The following is an 18,277-nucleotide window of genomic DNA, read 5'->3' on the forward strand; positions in this document are numbered from 1 at the left end:
GAACCATAAACATTATAACTAATAAAAAGGAACCAGGCCATAAATGAGTATTCAATATATATATTACAATCTACAAAAGTGAAAGAGTCATATTGCCAATATGCTGCATAAAAGACACATAATAGTGCATAAGTGCACAAAGGTGTTCGACTGTGCTCATCATAAACGTAAGTGCTTCCAACGCGTTGGCTGCTGTGTTCTCAGCTCGTGTGTGTGTGTGTGTGTGTGTGTGTGGGTGTCTACAGCAGTGGATTACGTGAAGGCTCCCACAGTTTGCTTGCCAGCTGTCGGCAGTGCTGGAGGATGATCTCAGTGGGGATGACGCCCAGGTGGACCGTCAGCAGCTCGTAGCACTTCACCACCTCACCCTGGTGATTCTTACTGTAGTATCGTAGCAGCTTCCTGCTGGACAAATTACTTTCTATAGTCAGCAGCACTCTTCTGGATTAATCACAGCCGGGGGTTTTTTGTCATGCGCAGTTGTTTACCTGTAGTAGTCCCACGCAAGCATCCCAATGGGGGCAGAGTCGTCGGGTAGGATGGGTATGTCTCCTGCCTCCAGCTTGTAGCCCTGATTGATCACATATACACATATGACGCCGTTTTCTAACCTTTACAGTATCCCATGGTGCTAAATAGACTTCATTGTCTTACTGGCTATTAAAACATGACATGGATTACCAACTTACGGTTTCATTTTCAAACCAGAGGAAGTAGCAGAAGTAGAAGTCTCCGTCGCGCAATGTGACGGTGGAGTAGCCCTTCTGGAGATAGCGCCGTGTTGTGCTGACCAGGCTCCACACCTTCAGTGAGGATTAGCAACGAGACATTCATTTAGGACAGTAATGAACAAAACTGTTGATGTAGTGAGGCTTTTAAATGAATAGTTCAAAACTTTGGGAAAAACTATTATTCACTATTATAACTATTCCTTTATTTAAAAAAAATCTCTTATTCAATCACTTGTGATATATTTTAAGAATCCAGATGAAATTAGTAATATGTTATAAACTAATCAATCATATCTGGAGTAATTAAATTACTGGTTCTTTACAACTGAAGTAGCACTAATCTGAAAAGAGACTTTATATGATGAGCAGTTTGTGCTTTACGCTTGATCAATCAATCAGAAACTTAACGCCACACTAATTAGTTTTAAGACATGCACTTCTACTATGCCTGACCTTGCTTTTGATGAACTGAGCCACGGGTCCCTTCCCCAGCTCAGATGTGGCGCGTTCTGTGATGTTGAGCGATGGTGCAATCATTTGGCCGGTGGATCGGTCCACGCAGATAAAATGGATGAGGCCTGGGAAATCCTCCAGGTAAGTGAGATTAACTGGGTCAAGATCAATACACTCATGATAGGAGTGTGTTACATTTCAGAAAGTTTTCACAGAGTGCTGTTAAGACCTCTAAAATATGCATGCCCCTCAAGAAATATTGCAAATGCAGTTTTGTGCGAAGCAGTGCCTCAGAAAACAGACTCAACGTGGCATCAAAGGGAGTAGGATTATTTTGCTGAGAGGATATGACACCATGGTGATATTCCTCTTGCTTTTCACCAACAGAAAGTCCTTCCAGTCCATCAGTTTCTCTCTGGGAGAGACAGGGACAAAAGACAGGGAAGGAGAGAGGATGCAACCAATGAAGGGTATTGTGGCGGACTGTCTTAAAATGCAACAAACAACAAAATGGGTGCAAAAAGATGTTCAGCTGACTGATACACACTGCACCATGGTCTGGGCTCGCTCCTGCAGACCGGGGGAGAGACGCTGAGGAGTGTTGGCTGGTCCAGAGTCAATAAGAAAACACTGCCGGTATATTCCACACAGCTGGGTCTTCATATTCCTGCACAATGGGATGAGACTAAAACAAACATGTCAGTGGAATCATTCGAAGGATCCTCCAGCAGCTTTGCTATGATCCATTTTGGCCAGCAGGGGGCAGCAGCAGACTTACTCTCTGTTGAAGCCATGTCCTCCTCTGTTGAAGGCTCGGCTGGAGAACTCTGACCAGGCGTGCTTTAACTGTGCGGACTGGATAGAAAATAAAGGAGCAATACAAAAGATAAGTTAATGATATAACATTTAGTAGGAAGGTGCGTGTATTGGGGAGATGTTGAAATGTAATTTAAAAGGCAGACAATAATGTTAAATGGTAAAAACCCCTACCTGTATCTCACTAGGGCCCAGGGCTTTAATGAACTTATCCAGTTTGCCACGGATGTCGTGTATAGTCGGTGGGCCTCTAGTAGCAGCAGAACCTTCTTGGCCTTCACTCAGACGCCTCTCCAGCTTAGTGAAGGCCTCCAAAAACTTATACACTGACACGGCCACTGCACTTGTGGGAATCTAGCAGAGATAGTTATAGAGGGTTTAACGAGGGCCCAGAGATGTGTTTAGATACTTAATCCATAATTAGTTTAATAACTCCAGGTAAGTGTGGACGTGTGTTGCTACCTTGGTTAGCAGCACTAGCGTGATGCCAGGCCACAGTGGCAGACAGTACATGGAGTGAGGCATCATGGGATACAGCCCCTCTTTGAGTGAGACCTCTAAGAAGACTCTGCGAGGGGTTGAAGGGTCAGGTGGAGGAACTTCCAGAGCCTGCAAACTGTCCTCTGCCATCTGAGGAACATTATATCACTGTGTTATTCACATTAAATCAGGATTCACTATTAGGAAGAGACGCTGAAATACACTTCGCACCTGAATGTCTGGATCCACAAACTCAAACACAGGAGTACTTCCTCTCACTGGCTTGTCTGGTGACACAGAAATGATAACAACATACTGTTGTTTAGAAACGCAGATACAGGATAGAGAGTTTTGTCCCTTCTGCCATGAACAAACTGCCTCGTTAACACTATTATATAAGTGAACACATGTGCATGTATGTAGAAATGTATATTTCATGTATATCTGTACTGGCTGTGAAAACAAAGTAGATAGAGAAATAAGTGAATAAATACAAATATACTACACAACCCACCTGAGCTGCTCGAGTCTCGGTCAGAAGGGGACGGCTCTGGGGTGTAAAAACTTTCAGGACCAGAGCCAGATGTGCTCTCAACATCCTTAAAGGAAAAACAGACGACATCTAATCAGAGACAATGTGACCGACGTTTCACGGTGGGGCTGAGTGAGTGGCTGTCGGCTTTTTCTACCTCAGGACTCTGGTCATCCAGGTCTACGTTGCTAGGATACATATTCTGAGCCATGATGATGAGGGCCAGGAGGTCTGAGGTGGAGAGTGTGCTCGCACTGCGGCTACAAAGAGTGGAGGATCAAAGAGACTCCATAAAAAAAAAACAATCCTGGCTGACTTACGAGTTACAAAATAAGAAATAGTCCAAGTTATGGGCTAAATGTGACGGGGGGATCTGTACCTGGAGTAGAAGGCGAGCAGCTTGGTGTGAACCAGGATGAAGGCGTGCAGCACCTCCTCCCCTGCTCGCTCCGCACTGCTGTTGAGCTGCTGAACTAAACGGCGCTCCAGGAACTCGATGCACTGCTCACACAGCGTGGGGTGGATCAGCCTCTCCACTGCCTGAGAGACGCGGGAGACGACACGAGAGAAGTAGGTGATAGTGATGATTTTAACCATCGGTTCCATTCAGACTTTGAACATCCTTGAACATGCGTTCACTGGCTGATCAAATATTGTTCAAATGACAGCTATACATACATAGTTTAACACACGTTTTCTGTGAAAAAGGTACAAGGGCCAGACAAAATAATATGAATACTTAATAAAAACAGGCTTCACAGCAAGAAGACATTAGCTTCTAGCTGTTTCTGCCATCTAGTGGTGAAAATGTTTATACCCTCAATCTAATGTAGCAACGCCTCAAAGATCTTCACCAACAAACTAACAAAAAAAAAGCTAAACAGTATATTGTTGAGTAAAAAAAGGCACTTCACAATAAAAATATGAAAAATAATTCAATATTTGACAATAAATAACACATAACACAATATTTTGTGCATCATCATGACAGGCTTTGCTTCATTGCACACAGGACTGAAAGACATGAGCTTGAATCTGCATCAAGGCGCTCTGTTCTCCACTGTAAAGCTGTTTTTTGATACTTGTGTCCGTACATCAACAATCATACTGAGGACTTTAAAATGTGCAAGACGTCTGGCCAAACCTTCAAACGCACAAACACGACAAAACAAAAAAAGAAGAAGAAGAAGAGGCCTTTTCCACCTCCACTAAGAAGCTCTGGTCGTTCTCCCTGAGGTGGCTGTAGGTCTCCAGCAGGCTCTGGAGATGCTTCCACAGCCGCGCTCTTTCCTCCGTGTCCTGAGGACGCAGCCTGGTGACAAACAGCACCGTTCACATATGAGATCCAGATGCCACCTCGGAACCGTCCAGTATCAACATGTAGCACACAATATATGTCTTACTCTTTTCTGAGGAGGTTACTGCTCAGGGTGACCATGCCAAACATGACCTCAATCATCTTCTTCATCACATAGATCTTCCTCCTCAGCTCATCCTCACCCTCCTCGCCATCTCCATTCACAGCAATGTAGAGGCACTCATCGAACTGAGGACACAGGATGACCCATTTAGCTTGCGTTGCCCCAAGCGTGTGAATAAAACGGAAAGTAACGAGGGGAATAAATATTTGCACCAGAAAAGACCTAAAAGGCTGTTGACACGGAGTGAGTGAGTCAAGTGTTTGGACTGACTGTATCCTGCGCTGCAGGAGGACAAAGCCTGGTTTGATTCCTTAACAAGACTCACATGACAAGTCTGACGCTTCACTGTAAGAGAGGCCTGCATTTAGGTCACAGCGCTATTACAGCAGGCAGGTTTAAGAACGCAGGAATCTGCTTTGTACATGAGGACATTTCAAAATGAGGCCAGACGAGGTATGAGGTATAAGATATGTGTAAAACAATAGACTGTGTAAAAAGGCCAAAGAGCAGGAGAGCCTCAAACCTGAATTCTGTCAGTGGGAGACTCCACTGGCTGCAAAAAGAAATGTGACTGCATGGAAGTTTATGAGAACAGGACCCTCCTTCTCACTTGATTTATTACCTCAGTAAACACTTCCCTAATGAGTTTACGGTCCCAGTTGCTACTTTAGAGTCTTCTCCAACACAGAATGATGTTAATTTAGTACATTATGGTCCCACTTACAGTAAAACCGACACTAAAGTGGCCTATGCTTCAGAGCGGAATCATGTGACTAGCCAATCAGAGGAGATGGGAAAAAAAAACAACTCATGCGTCACTTCAAGGTGGCGATTATGAAAATGCTCAAGCTGAGGCTTCAATACGTCAGTGTCCACTTCTGTGTGCAGAAGAGAAGACTTTTATGTCTTATATCTTGGGGCTACCTGGTGCAGGATATAGATGTGGTTGTTTTCTGTGGTGAAGCAGGTGTAGCTGTCATCCAGCCTGTCCACCATGGTGCTGCAGGAGATGATGATGGGGGCAAACAGAGTGCTGATGCTGTCCTCAAAGGCTGGAAGCTGAGCATTAAAAACACAGAAAGTAAAGTCAGAGATTATTTCAACAGCTAACAGGAAGCCATTAAAAAGCATGTGCACAGTATCTGCTGAATTTCCTCCTCCCTACCCCCTGGCCCTCCTCTTGAGACGCCCCATACTGGTCCTGGATACTCTGCTGGAATTCTGGGTCAGTCCAGTGGAAGAGGACCTCGGCGCTCTCACTGGCTATCAGCAAGCACTTCATCTGGACCGCAGACGCACTCCTGTCCCGCTTCACTGTGGTGTCCTATTTACGCCAACCACTCCACGTGCATTATGCTAGAAAAAGAAAAAGATTACTGAGACAAAAGACATGAAACAGAGCCTGGGGAGGGATTTTATAAAGCATAGAGGTCTGGCATGTTACTATCTACAGCTGGGGCAAGCCCAAATTAAACTTTATTAACTACACATTTAACAATTTGATTTAAACCTTCAGTCTGACTTGGTTTTTTACAGCCAGTGTATTTTTAGAGGGATTATTCCACCACAGATGTTTCTATGAAGAAAGATAGTTGATAGAAGACAACCCCCTCCCTTAAATCTTTATTAATTCAATATAAACCTTGAACATCAGCCACATCGTCACTAGGACATTATTTCACACAGGCTTATTTATGAACACATTAGCTACCAGAATAAGTGAAAGCAAGAGGGAAACTTGTTTTTTTTTTTCCCACAGTCTAGTTTGAGTTGACCTAAAATAAGACCTGATAGTTTATCACTGACAACCTCTGGTGAGAGCACAGATAGGGGAAACCTATAAGGCCAGAGTGAGGGAGGGATTTCAGGACACTATCACAGCAGATATGAGCCCCCACCGCGCTCCCATCTGCACAATTTCACCTCAAGAGATATATTCTCACTCTCTTTCCACAAGATAAGATTTAAAAACTCGATTTCTAAACGTGGCGAGACCAAAGCAGCGTGAACTAGTGGGATCGGCCTTTATGTCCCGATAAAAGGGGGGTGACTGTGCTTTTGTAAAGTTACTGCCCTTTGAAACCAGATCCTCAAAAGGGCTCATTATAGTAAATCAACCACTCTATATTGGGTTTTAATCTCGACATCTCAGACTAGAGGATGTTAGATTTACTACCTCGCACTTGCATTTCTTCTCCTCGCAGAAAATAAGTGCAAAGTTAACGATCATGAGGAAACACAAAGTCACTGAGGCAGAAAAAAAAAAAAGTGACTTCCTTAATGTAAGAATAGAGTAGAAAGCATTTATTGTCATTGTACTGGGTACAATGAGATAAAAAAAAGTATAACACAGTATAAAAAAACACTAATAAATAATTAAGTAAGCGGCATCAGTGCTGGAATGCAGTAAAGCAATAATGATGATAAATAAGCATCACAAAAGTTGTGCTGCCCCTTTACACACCAGGGGACACAGCCATGCTTTGGATGTGATGCAGCATGTGGTGAAATCCTCCTGAAATGAACCCACTGCTGATCATTTGCTGGATCAATAAATGTCCAGTCAGACTTGGCATGAAGCTCTGCAGTGTTTTACACTGAGCCTGTGTGGGTCAGTCACAGGGTCTCTCTGTTATTAGTAGATTTAAGTCCAATCCGTAAAATACACCCCGCGTTTTACCCGAAGCCTCAAGTTATTTCCCCTTAAACTTTTTACTTCCTCTATGAATTCACACCGACTGTCTGCACACACACACACACACACACACTCACACACACTTTAAGTCGCAGCAGCTCACCCTGCGGTGTCTGGATGATCTCAGCATCTCGGTCCAGAGTCTCTGCAGTCCAAACCTTCAGCTCCCTGCAGCTCGCGGAGGTTTTCTCGGCTCCGCCATGGCCCGCTTCCTTCCGCACGGCACCGCACAGAGTCATGTGACAGCAGCGGAGCAGGACGCAGCAGATCTGGAGACAGATTGAGGCACCAGGCCGCACGGTAGCGCCCCGCGGGGCCGATCCTGGGTCGGTGTTTGTGGGAGGAGGCTGGTCTCTGGCAGAGGGGTTTGCCCCATGAGGAACCTGATGACCAACGAGGCAGGAACAAGTCATGTGCTGGTGCCCTGAAGTGGGGCACATGACTGACGGGCTGCTGTGCACAATAGTTTGGTATTCCTGTAATGCAGCTTAGCTTGCCATGTAAACTGTCCGACAGAAAGGCCTAATAGAGTGATCTTTTTGTAGAAAACACAGCAAAACCTCCACAGAACTACTGATTAAGAAGAAATAAACACAAGGCAACAAGAGGAAAAGTTCACAATATGAAGATTACAATGATATAAAGATTATAGGGTGAATCATTCAGTAAAATATCAAAGAAATACACATGAATTGAATTGAATTGTGTGAATCTTTCCTACAATGTGTGTGTTTTTTTTTTTAAACATAATTCAATAATAAAATCTTTAAGACAAGTAATCAAAGCCAACATTATAATATAATAGAGAAGACATTCACTGCACACATTACACTCCCATATTTGCTGCCACATGAATATGACATCTTTTACATGCAGACCTGTGGGATACATACATTACATGATGCTGCACATACACAAATACACTCTGACCAAACGCCAGGCTGTTTCTCACACAATGTTTTGATGGCTACAACAAATCTGTGTTGTATCATAATGTTCAGCACAGAATGTATGCTTGGCTTCTGAGCGGAGCAAAAGAACCTCATAGTAGCATAAATATTTATGTTTTATTAACCTTGCTTGGGTCAAAATGGTCCAAAATGCCAAGAGTTCTACGTCGTGGGCCAAAGTCTAATCTAGTCCATCAGTTCTGGGGATCTGGCATTCATGGAAGTCTTATTTAAGCTGACTCCTGTATATACAGAGTAAACATCATGAAATCCTCAGTGTATGCTAACAGGGCAAAGGGGCCTTGCATGTCTCAAAATGGATCACTGAGTATAAACAGTGCTAGGCAGGCCTGGGTAACAGTTGCGTCCACTAAGGAGGCACTGTCACGCAGAAGTGGCCAGACGCGGTGCAGTCCGCCTTAAATCACAACACAATTAGATTTGGTCAAAGGAAGTGATGATCAACAGTTGTTATCATAAGGTACAGGTTTATATGAGCCAGTGTTTGCCAAACACTGTGGATTAGCTTAATAAGGTCCTGGTCTGAATGTCAGGAAGTTCACTAAGGCCTTGTTCGATATCGCTTTGGTCAGTTTTTGTTAACTGATAGTTATCGTTGTTACTCAGTTTTCTCAGCAAACATACTTCTGTTTTTAGTAAGTTACAATTTCAAACTAGAAATGATTAAATTGTGTTTTGCTGTGTCCCACATTATGCTTCTGATGCACGTATCAAGCACGTAGCCCACCTCACATGTTAAACTAATACTGGCAACCAGTTTCTTTAGGAAGTTATATTTCTATACCGTAGAGCGTCTGCTCTCCCTCTCTGTTTTTCCAGGTTTGTATGTGCTTCAAAAATAAATCATCTCTGCATATTCATCAAAAAGTGCGTACGTGTACGGCCTTCAGAGTGTAATGAGTAATATATTTCTCCCCCCTGATTAAATGGACCAGGTGTTAACACGAGTCTGGTTTGATTCTAACATATCAACAATGTTGGCCTGTTTGAAATGAACCACATGTGAAATGAGACTGTTCCTGCAGTTCATTTCAGAGGCCAAACATCTCTGCTACTTACCTGAAGGCAAAAGCACATTTCCCATGAATGGAACTTAAAACGAAAGTATAATCGAAGGTACATGCTTTGGATCAGGGGTCCTGAAGGGCCTGCCGGTGTTAATGACCTGCTGCCATGAAACGTCAATGCGGTTCAAGCCCGTCTTGCTCCCTGTAGACATCAGTGCAGCGCAGTTTTCATGGGGGAAACAACTGACGGCACCTGAACGACGAGCACAGAAAGGAAAACACAAGATCTAACCATAGTCTTTTATCCCCATCGACGTGGCCCTGCAAAGAGGATCCCAGTTGTCAAAGCATCAGCAGACAGTGAACCAGGTCTGTCCCAGGTTTAGTCTATCTGGACCAAAGCTGAGGTCTGGAGGTTCAACCCATCCTGGTTTCATGTTTCCCATCAACTGCTGCCTCATGTAGTGACAAGACAGCCCTCTTCCCACTACAAAGACCTGCTCCAGCTGCCTCCATATCAGGGGGCCATAGAGTGCAACAGTATGTGTGTGCATGAGTGACTGAGTGACTGAGTGCCCTGACAGCACTGACTTTAATACTCCAGTACCTTTGTATAACCATGCTGCTGGAATTTGGCAGTTTTTTTTATTTATAGGGTCTTTTCATATGCTGGTATTTCTGCTTTTCTTTGCGTTCCCCAGCAGGTATAAATCAAACCTGCTCATCTCTCTGTCTCTTTTTCTTCTCCTTGCGACCATGTGCTGCTGCAGATCCCTGTCATATCCTGAGAGCTGCTGTGGACTCGGGTTGTATTGCTCAATTTTAATTCACATGGCCAGACTTACCTCCAAATCCTCTATTGTAAGTGTGTAGCGTGACTTGTTGTCAAACTAAAATCTGAGCAGGAATGCATTACTTGCTTTAGTGCAGATTGTGACATTAAGAATTTGTCATTTTTACTGAAGAAAACATAGAACAAATACAACTTCTTAGAGATTTGTAGGTGTTTATTATCAATGTAAACTTTTTTTTTAACAAAAAATAATATATATATATATATATATATAAGCACACTTTACATATTAAAATAATGCTCTTCAAAACAAATATGAACATCTCTACATTAACTATAAACACATTCAGAGGACAAATAGTCTTTATACTTAATATGCTGAGGTGCTGAACCTGCTCCGGCTTATCTCCCACCATTTAAGAGTCTAGAAATGTTATCATTGTTCTTATTTCTGAGCACGCAACAAGCAACATGACCACATTTCTACAGGCAACATTTTCACTCACTCTGTGGTTTAAGTCAAAAGAATAACAAGCTCATCCTTGGGTAAGATGGTTAGAATATTTAGAAATAAAACTAAAATAAATGCAGGTGTGAAACACGTGTTAAACCATCTTAAAATAATTACTTTTCTAGCAAAGAATGTGTCCGTGCTTATAACATTTGTATCCGAACACAGTCACTCGCTCAACATGTTCTTCAGTGAACACTGACAAGACATTCTTGGAAAATATATATGGTAAGTTTTTAGAGTTGGGGCATTAGTACCACTAACAGAACCGAGTCTTTTATAATAGAAATGTAAAAAACAAAGTAAAGCATTTCATTTATATAAATTAGGTGTATACTTTGTGTAAGTAAACATATTAAGCTTAAATCACTTTTCAGCGCTCTTTTTTTTTTTATGTACACACATTATTCTAATAATATGACAGTAAATCTGTACAAAATTATGTAAAATATATAATGTATATTTAGTACAAAAAAACCCTAGCAGCATAAGAGGATTATAAAATGTGAGATCACACTGAAGACAGGTTAAAATACACCTGAAAAACTGGTATTTTATGATTTGTTAACCTAAAGCAGAACCCAGATTTCATGTGGAGGCAGGCGATCTGAGGACATCTGTTACAGACGGGTTTACATTGTTCTTCAGCTATGCATTGCTGCAAAACAGCCCCAGCATGACATCCTGCGTATTGTATTGTGCAGTTAAACTGATTGAAACCTGCAGCAAAAAAGCAATAATACACAAAACATACTGAAAACAAAAAAAAGACACTAAAAAGAAACAGATTTTCCCTTTAAGCCGCTTGCTATAGCGAGGGGAGAAACGTGTACTTTTAGAGGCGCGTCAAACAGACCGGACAGACACATCAGTAGCTTTATCAGTAAAACACACGCATACACACACGGCACTTGGTTAGTCCAGGCATGACCTCGCACACACCACGGCATTTTCTCTTCGCGGAAAGGATCAAGTCAAACTGAAGTTGACTTGTGTGTGCTTCAGAAAACGCCGGCTGTTCAGAGTTTTCTCCCATATTACTTTGTCTGTCAGTGAAAGAGGGGGGAAAAAGATGGAGGAGGAAAAAAAAAAAAAAGGACTCTTTTGGCAGACAAAGAGATAACAAACCCCGGGTTTGACAATCCAAGAGAAGAAAATATAACTTAATCAAGTCAAGAACTTTTACGATATTGCATTTTTGTAACTTCAAAACACAAAGTTAATACAAAAGGCACAAAACAGTTACTGTCCATTCTAGTCTTATAGTAGATGAGGAATTGCTGGTGAAAAAGAAATGAGAAAGTGTTCAGTGCAGTCCTTTTTACATGTCTTGGGCAAGTCTTTCTTTGTTGGAGCACAGAAGAGAACAGGAGAAGGGTTTATTATTTGTAATTTGGTAGAGAGCTTTGACATAAAGGTTGAGGCTGCTGTTAAACCAGAAGATTGTATTGAGCTCGAGCCAACCTGAAGTGTCCTTGCGTAGACATGAAGTGGTATTCTGACCTCCCTGTGTTTTCCTGGAAAGGTGAAACAAAAAAAGTAAGGTTTGGGTGAAGCTGGCAGAGGGTTGGTGGTTTGGTGGTAGAGTTCTGTATCTCAGGGGTAAACGGTCAACGTTATCTTCGGCAGGCATATGCGTTTATGTTTTTGATGACATAAAAGCCTATGGTCATGGGAGGCATGGCTATTGTCCGTCCAGCCCTCAATGTCTTAGGCTTCAACTCTGGAAATGTCTCATTGTCCACCATGAGCAGTTTCTCCCCATTGAGCTGAACATGCCTGCAGAGAGAAGAAAACAGCAAACACAGACAATTATCACTACAACAACATTATCTCACACACGCAGCATATTTCATCACCAAAGGAGAGTCAAACTAGACAACCAGCAGGTCTCCCTCATCTGACACAAAACTAGTCGCTGTAGAAAAATATGTGAGTTAAAGAGAAGACAGTTCAGGAGGTTTTTCACCTCACAGACAAAAGAGCAAATCTGGATCATTTGGTTTTCAGTCTCTTCAGGTTACGAGCGTGAGGTCGTACACTTGGGGGTGCTGTTGTTAAAAAAATTGCAATTTCATAACTGTGAAGTAGTTCAACTTGACTTTTTGAGTGAAATCTAACCTATTTTTCTACACAGGCTCAAGTCAGCTGCACTGACTGTACATTTCTATAGACTAAAATAAAAAAAATAAAAAACATATGCTACTTCAGTGACACCCTCTGTTACCCCCACTTCACAGTACGATTTCTAGAGCTGCAAAAACTATTAAAACCAATAAGACAAACTGTTCAGAACATTATTTTTGGCATAATTTATCTGTCACGTTACTAAAAACACATCTTTGCACAGGCTACTATAATACTGTACATTAAACTGCTCCATTTTACAGAGGAAAGATATTAAAAACTATTCCTTACCTTTTAATCCTTGCAACTCAAACTAGATGAACAATAAGTATAACTCACAGGTGCTGATAACCCGTTAATACTCACATGCAGCCTTACTCTGTTACAAGATGCCAAACATTTTAGCTCTCTCTTCTTTTACAGATCAAAATCAGTATCCTCATGTCTGTTTTGTCGAGGCTGATAGCAGCTTTCGTTCGCTTATTTATTTCTCTTTTCCCAACATGGCATCTAGAATATCTATTAATAGTTTTACCACAACAACTCCTTTTAAACAATATGAAATATTATTTAACTGAGTTTTAAGTTGTGGTGCACACAATTGGATCATATGAGGAGAATTTTCATAAAATGATTGTACAATAATGTATAAGATTTTAAAATCCAGCAGGAATATATTATGAGCCCGTGCATGACTTTTATCATTTTTTCAAATCTAAAAATACATTGTTTCTCTCTATCCATGCATGGGATACTTAAACTAACGATCTGTAACATAAATATCTCCTCATACTGTATTTCCACTGCAGTATCACCTTTAACACACAACTTTTCAACTTTAAAGTGCTGCTGTTACTGGCGACCATTTTTTTTATTATATTGTTAAGTTTATGATAATAAATGGATTTTCATGTAGCCACAAATTCAAGAAAATATCTAATGAAATTTTGCCGAATAAGGAGAAGTTATGGATCAAAGTGAATTTCCTCAAAGCTTTCCTTCAACATGCATGAACCTAAATACTTTGCCAGTGTTAAAAAGTCCCACTATTCTACAAATTTATAGACACCTGGTGATGCTAAATTCTTCCTTTACCACTGCCTGTGGTAAAGGAAAGCACTTAAGGCCTGAAAAAGGCCTGTCGTTAACTTGCTCTCCTTTTAATTGCCTTGCAATCCTGTTCTAACACCTAAAACATCCTCCAGTATTATGCTGCATTTGAAGGATCATGCCTGGACCTCAATTAAGGCCGTATGTAGGTATCGTATAACAAAAAGACCCACACACACCCACACACACAGTCCGGAGTCATTAGGCTGTTATTCCAGGATTTGAGGCTTAAGCCTGAGTCAGAATAACAGGCCAGGGGCTTTAAGGAGAGTGGAAGAGACTGAAAGTATAAACTTCCTATTTTAAGGGATGTTTTAAGGCAACATGAATTATATTACCTTGTTGCATCAAGTGTAAAACGTAGTTTTAAAAAAACACATCACAGTTAGTAACACATCATGTGGAGATAAAATGGCATGAATATGTAAGGATGTAAAATTCCATAAAACATCTGTTGTAGGCTATAAAAACAGACTCAAACAAGGGGTGTAAGCACATTGGAACTCTGCGAGTCAGTGTTTCCTCTTTAAAGTAAGTGGGCAAGTTTCTGCTTCGCTGTTCTGAAAGTCTGAATTAACAGTCAGCCCTCATGCTTCCACACTGACAACAGAGAACGGCTTCTTCTTTATTAGCTTTTATTTGTTGTATTATTATTATTATTATAGTTTTTTTGTTGTTGTTGTTTAAAGCTATCTACAATCTAGGTTAACACAGGAAGAAGTTATTCCATGTAAGCATGTATTTGCTTGTTTTGTGGTGTGCGCGGACTCGGTCTGAATTATACAGCTCAACGCTCACTGTTGTCTTAAAACTGATTCACTGCAGCTTTTGGAGGTGTTTAGCCCCCCTGTTAAGGGGGTTAAACTCTGGCCCTCACTAGCAAGGGGGCAAAAAAATAAAAAAATTGAGAACCCACAAAGTTGTTCATCAAATCCTTATGTTTTCATCATTAGAGGAATTTTCTTTTTTTCTTTTTTTTCATGAAAGCAATGACGGGACCGGAGACTTTCATGGCTGTTTTGATAACCCGGGTCTCCTATTTGTCTTATTTGATCAGCATGAATGAATGGAATTGGATACGCATTGTTGTTTGGATAGAAAACAATTATTCAGTGCTGGTGCGCCTGTGTGCATGCTTGTGTATGTGACAGAGAGATGGAGAGAGAGATACTCACTTGGCTCTGAGTCCGTCAGTGCCGTATGGTTGCAGCAGGTACTGATGGACTGTATTGTTCCGTAACGTCCCCGCCAACTTGATTTTCTTTCGTGACCGATGCAGGTTGATGATGTAGATAGTTATGGACCCTCTCACGTAGTTATGACTGGAACCGTAAAAAGAAAATGATGAACATTACATTAATATTCCTTTATCTTAAGAAGGGACAACTATGAAGCAGTGAAAAAAAAAAAAAAGCTCTTCTCCACATCTGTTTATAGGAATCCTTATAAATTACATTGCCGCGTCGATTAAAATTCCCCATAATTAAAGATGACTACAAAGAGAAGAAAGTCTTTGATACTGTATTTTTTATCACATATAGTAATAGGATCAAACCACAACTCCTTGATCTAATCAGGAATCAAAAGGCTCGAAGAAAAATAATAAAGTAAGATTAAGTCTGTTCAAGAATGGAATCCATTACGCAGCAAGTTGTCCGTTTATCATGGTCTAAGAGCTATCATTTATATTTAATGTACCATAATAAACCACATTTCATTTTTTATGCCTTTGTCATCCCTAGAAGGACTATCTGATGCAAAAATCTGCCTCTCTTGCAGAGTGTCCAATACTAAAAACTGTCGCTGTACATTTCAGGGTCTGATAAAGGGTGTGAACGCAACAGGCCGCACTTCTTGAGTTACACAGACAACAGTGTTTGAGTCCCTCTCCCGAGAGCTAAACACTCTGGGGGCTCTACTTGATAGGCCAGAGGTAAATAACTGACCAGAGAGATAAGACAAACATGATAAAATCTAATAAGGGCCCAGATATAAGGACAAAGACAACACAGCTGTAGTGAATACCACATGTCGGGCTCGGCGTTCAGGGTCAGGACTGTGCTTTGGCTAAACGGTCTGCTAGATACGTCTCCCGGTTACCACCTTGAAAATCTCACATCTTTAAGGCGATCTTGGCTTTCAGTTTGATGTTTATCTTTGTTCTTTTGGGTACAGGGTGAGCCATTTATTTCATTAACCCTGCAAGACGGCTAACATTCAATATATTTACCAAGAGAAATAAAGCAGTGTCTATAACAACGCCGTGTGTCTGGCTCTGTGTTAAACTCTTGGAGACTTGTTTCTGAGAAACGTGGACCGTGGCTCCGAGTTATAGATCACATGGTTAGATGGAAGGAGAGATAAAGACCTCTCAGGCCTTTCAAATGATGAGGTTCTTAGAGATCCAAACCAGGAACATAAACATGTGTTGATGCTGTTTGATGTTGGAGCATCACTGGAAAGTGAAAAAAACCCCATGCAAACCGCTAAAAGGGGTAAAAGGGCAGAGGAAGTCAAATATCTAATCTGCAAAGACTTTTCAAACCACTGACTGCCTGAGCACATTTATACTCTCTGCTGTCTTACACAGCACAGTCAAACCACCAAGACTACAATGGTTCGTCCACTTTAGGGCTGACAATGTAAAACCACAAAGTGGCAGAAATAATGACAAGATGGATTGGATTCAAGAGGCACTGCCGTGGTGCTCCGCTGTCACTGATCATACGAGTCGAGGGCTTATTGGTATGCTGAGTGGAGCTGAGCGGCACCTCATGCCACGGGCATCTCGTTACCCCCAAACTCACCAAACATACCAGGAGGCTGAGTGAGTACAGTTGTTGAAATGTAGCTTTATGTGTTGGTTATGCAACTCCTGCCCGACCATCAACCAGCTATCTGTGCAAGAACTCCACTATTTTTCTAAGAGATGCTCCACCTGTAAACGAGCCCTGTCTAGAGCAAGGCCGTAAGTCTAGCCTGGTGCTGACAGCCTCTGGCCTGGGTTAAATGATAACCTTGAACAGGCCACGCTGGCACTCTTCATCTCCTCCCGGCACAGACCGCCTTATTGTCCCTCCCCTTCGAATTCCCCCCTCCAGCCAATCCGAGATGGGATAAAGGCCTCGCACACCTTTCAGCGGCTCTTTGACGGCAGGGAGACAGAACCCACACACCTGACAAGTGATACCCGTTAAGTTTTATAGGCTCTCAGCTGTGAATGAGCAGGTGTCTGCTGTCTGCTTATTTATGGGACGCCGAATGTGCCAACAAAGGATTCTGTTCTTCGCCACCAGACACTGAGCCTCAGGCGTTTGCAGGAGGACACGAAGTATAAAAAGTTAAAACTCCAGCAGTCTGTTTATCTTAGAAATCTGGGAAAATACATTCCCAGAGAAACAACAACACACCATTAAATGATTACGACTAATGATAAACTTTAAGTGTACGTTACAAACAAAGCCAAAGTGGCTCAGCTCCAGTACGTACTTGTAGTAGCTGGTGCAGTGGGCGTAGATACGGAGCTTATCTCGTATGACGCGTCCTGGTTGCGGCTTCCTCTGCAGTCCAGCCACCCGTACGGCTAAAACCCTCGGACCAACCAGACGCTTGAAGACCAGAGAGAACCAGTAATCCTGTAAGAGCACCACCATTCCACACACACACACACACAGACAAACATTTGGCATCACTTTTATGACAGCGTGGGATCATTTTATCATAATGCTCAGGACGGGATTCATCCCGTTGTTGTGTAAGGACACAGTGCTTAAGCAGGCAGGTGTGAATATGAAGTTTTAGAGACCTGATCTGAGTGATGGCAGGGCAACAGCCAAACATAACAAATCTAACGTATAGCTTTTTATTACAGCAATGTCGGATTCTGGATTCCCCTGAAAGGAAATAATATGCTAAAATCTCCATTTTGTTTATTCAGCGATGAAACTTACTGGTGATTACAGACACAGATTTAGTTTCGCAAACTTTGAGAATCAAGAATGTGCCAGCAGAGCAGCTTCTCTCTGAACGTCAAGTTTAGATATGTCAGCACTTTGCCACTCAACGTTTAGTCGGAGCCAATTGTCCCATGTAACATGTCACATTGGATCTAACAGCTGCTGACCCGTTTGGAACTGACAGGCCTTGAATATGACGTTTTTACAAAATGTTATGGGCCATCATGACTTGCTGTTTTCTGTTATCATTGCTGAGTGGTCCATCATACTGTGTCTCACTCTATAGACTACACAGACTCAACACCTCTCAGAGAGACCAAGAACAACATGTGTTGCTCAGGAAGTTCCCATGCAATCCTGCATATGGCAACATTTAAGGGCTTCTTTTTTCCATGCAGGCTTTAACTTAATTTGCTGCCAAGGCATCGGAGAAGTAGAGCACAGTATGGAACTGTATAGTTTTGGCCACAGGCAAAGGGATGGGTGGATGATTATTACATAGTGTATTAAACAAAGAACAGTTAAAGGTCTGGAGATGTATTTGTGAAAGATGGCCGGGGTGATGCTATACTCTTGCGTGTTTAAAACAGTCAAAGAAACAAACAATACATTTGATTTAATTTAAAATCCCTGACCTGAGCAGAAACTGGCTGAAATTTGTTGGGAAGTATCAG

At 41.9% G+C, this 18,277-nt stretch overlaps 2 protein-coding genes across 3 annotated transcripts in view; both read right to left on the reverse strand.

The window, feature by feature from the left end:
• Window positions 1-44: 44 nt before the first annotated feature.
• On the reverse strand, window positions 45-7,313 carry hps1 (HPS1 biogenesis of lysosomal organelles complex 3 subunit 1). Of its 2 annotated transcripts, none has more exons than XM_070840784.1 (18): window positions 7,232-7,313; window positions 5,599-5,789; window positions 5,358-5,492; window positions 4,416-4,558; window positions 4,216-4,324; window positions 3,392-3,552; window positions 3,170-3,272; window positions 2,995-3,079; window positions 2,712-2,767; window positions 2,463-2,630; window positions 2,175-2,354; window positions 1,963-2,039; window positions 1,732-1,869; window positions 1,534-1,599; window positions 1,185-1,329; window positions 690-803; window positions 489-571; window positions 45-402 (listed from the first exon to the last, which is right to left on the reverse strand). In XM_070840784.1, exons 2-18 carry the CDS (start codon window positions 5,713-5,715, stop codon window positions 240-242), a joined length of 2,043 nt encoding a protein of 680 aa, XP_070696885.1. In that variant the 5' UTR covers window positions 5,716-5,789; window positions 7,232-7,313; the 3' UTR covers window positions 45-239. The 2 variants fall into 2 exon arrangements, with proteins under 2 accessions (XP_070696885.1, XP_070696884.1); XM_070840783.1 differs by having other exon boundaries at window positions 45-405.
• A 4,690-nt stretch (window positions 7,314-12,003) lies between these two features.
• hpse2 (heparanase 2) overlaps window positions 12,004-18,277 on the reverse strand; it is a 47,993-nt gene continuing 41,719 nt past the window's right edge. The window contains exons 10-12 of the mRNA XM_070841049.1: window positions 17,137-17,282; window positions 14,823-14,969; window positions 12,004-12,189 (exon numbers count right to left, since the gene is read on the reverse strand). Of these exons, the coding sequence (XP_070697150.1) occupies window positions 12,027-12,189; window positions 14,823-14,969; window positions 17,137-17,282 (456 nt within the window). The 3' untranslated portion in view covers window positions 12,004-12,026. The remainder of the gene's footprint in view (window positions 12,190-14,822; window positions 14,970-17,136; window positions 17,283-18,277) is intronic.

Source organism: Pempheris klunzingeri, chromosome 12 (assembly GCF_042242105.1).
Source record: "Pempheris klunzingeri isolate RE-2024b chromosome 12, fPemKlu1.hap1, whole genome shotgun sequence".
NCBI lineage: Eukaryota > Metazoa > Chordata > Actinopteri > Acropomatiformes > Pempheridae > Pempheris > Pempheris klunzingeri.

What these genes read in the sequence shown, in the direction of transcription:
- hps1 (XM_070840783.1), bottom strand. Translation starts at nt 5,715, where the DNA reads ATGAAGTGCTTGCTGATAGCCAGTGAGAGCGCCGAGGTCCTCTTCCAC. An exon ending in TGGATGACCAGAGTCCTGAG is followed by an intron (nt 3,080 to 3,169) that starts GTAGAAAAAGCC and finishes TTTTCCTTTAAG; the next exon opens with GATGTTGAGAGCACATCTGG. An exon ending in TTGTGGATCCAGACATTCAG is followed by an intron (nt 2,631 to 2,711) that starts GTGCGAAGTGTA and finishes AATGTTCCTCAG; the next exon opens with ATGGCAGAGGACAGTTTGCA.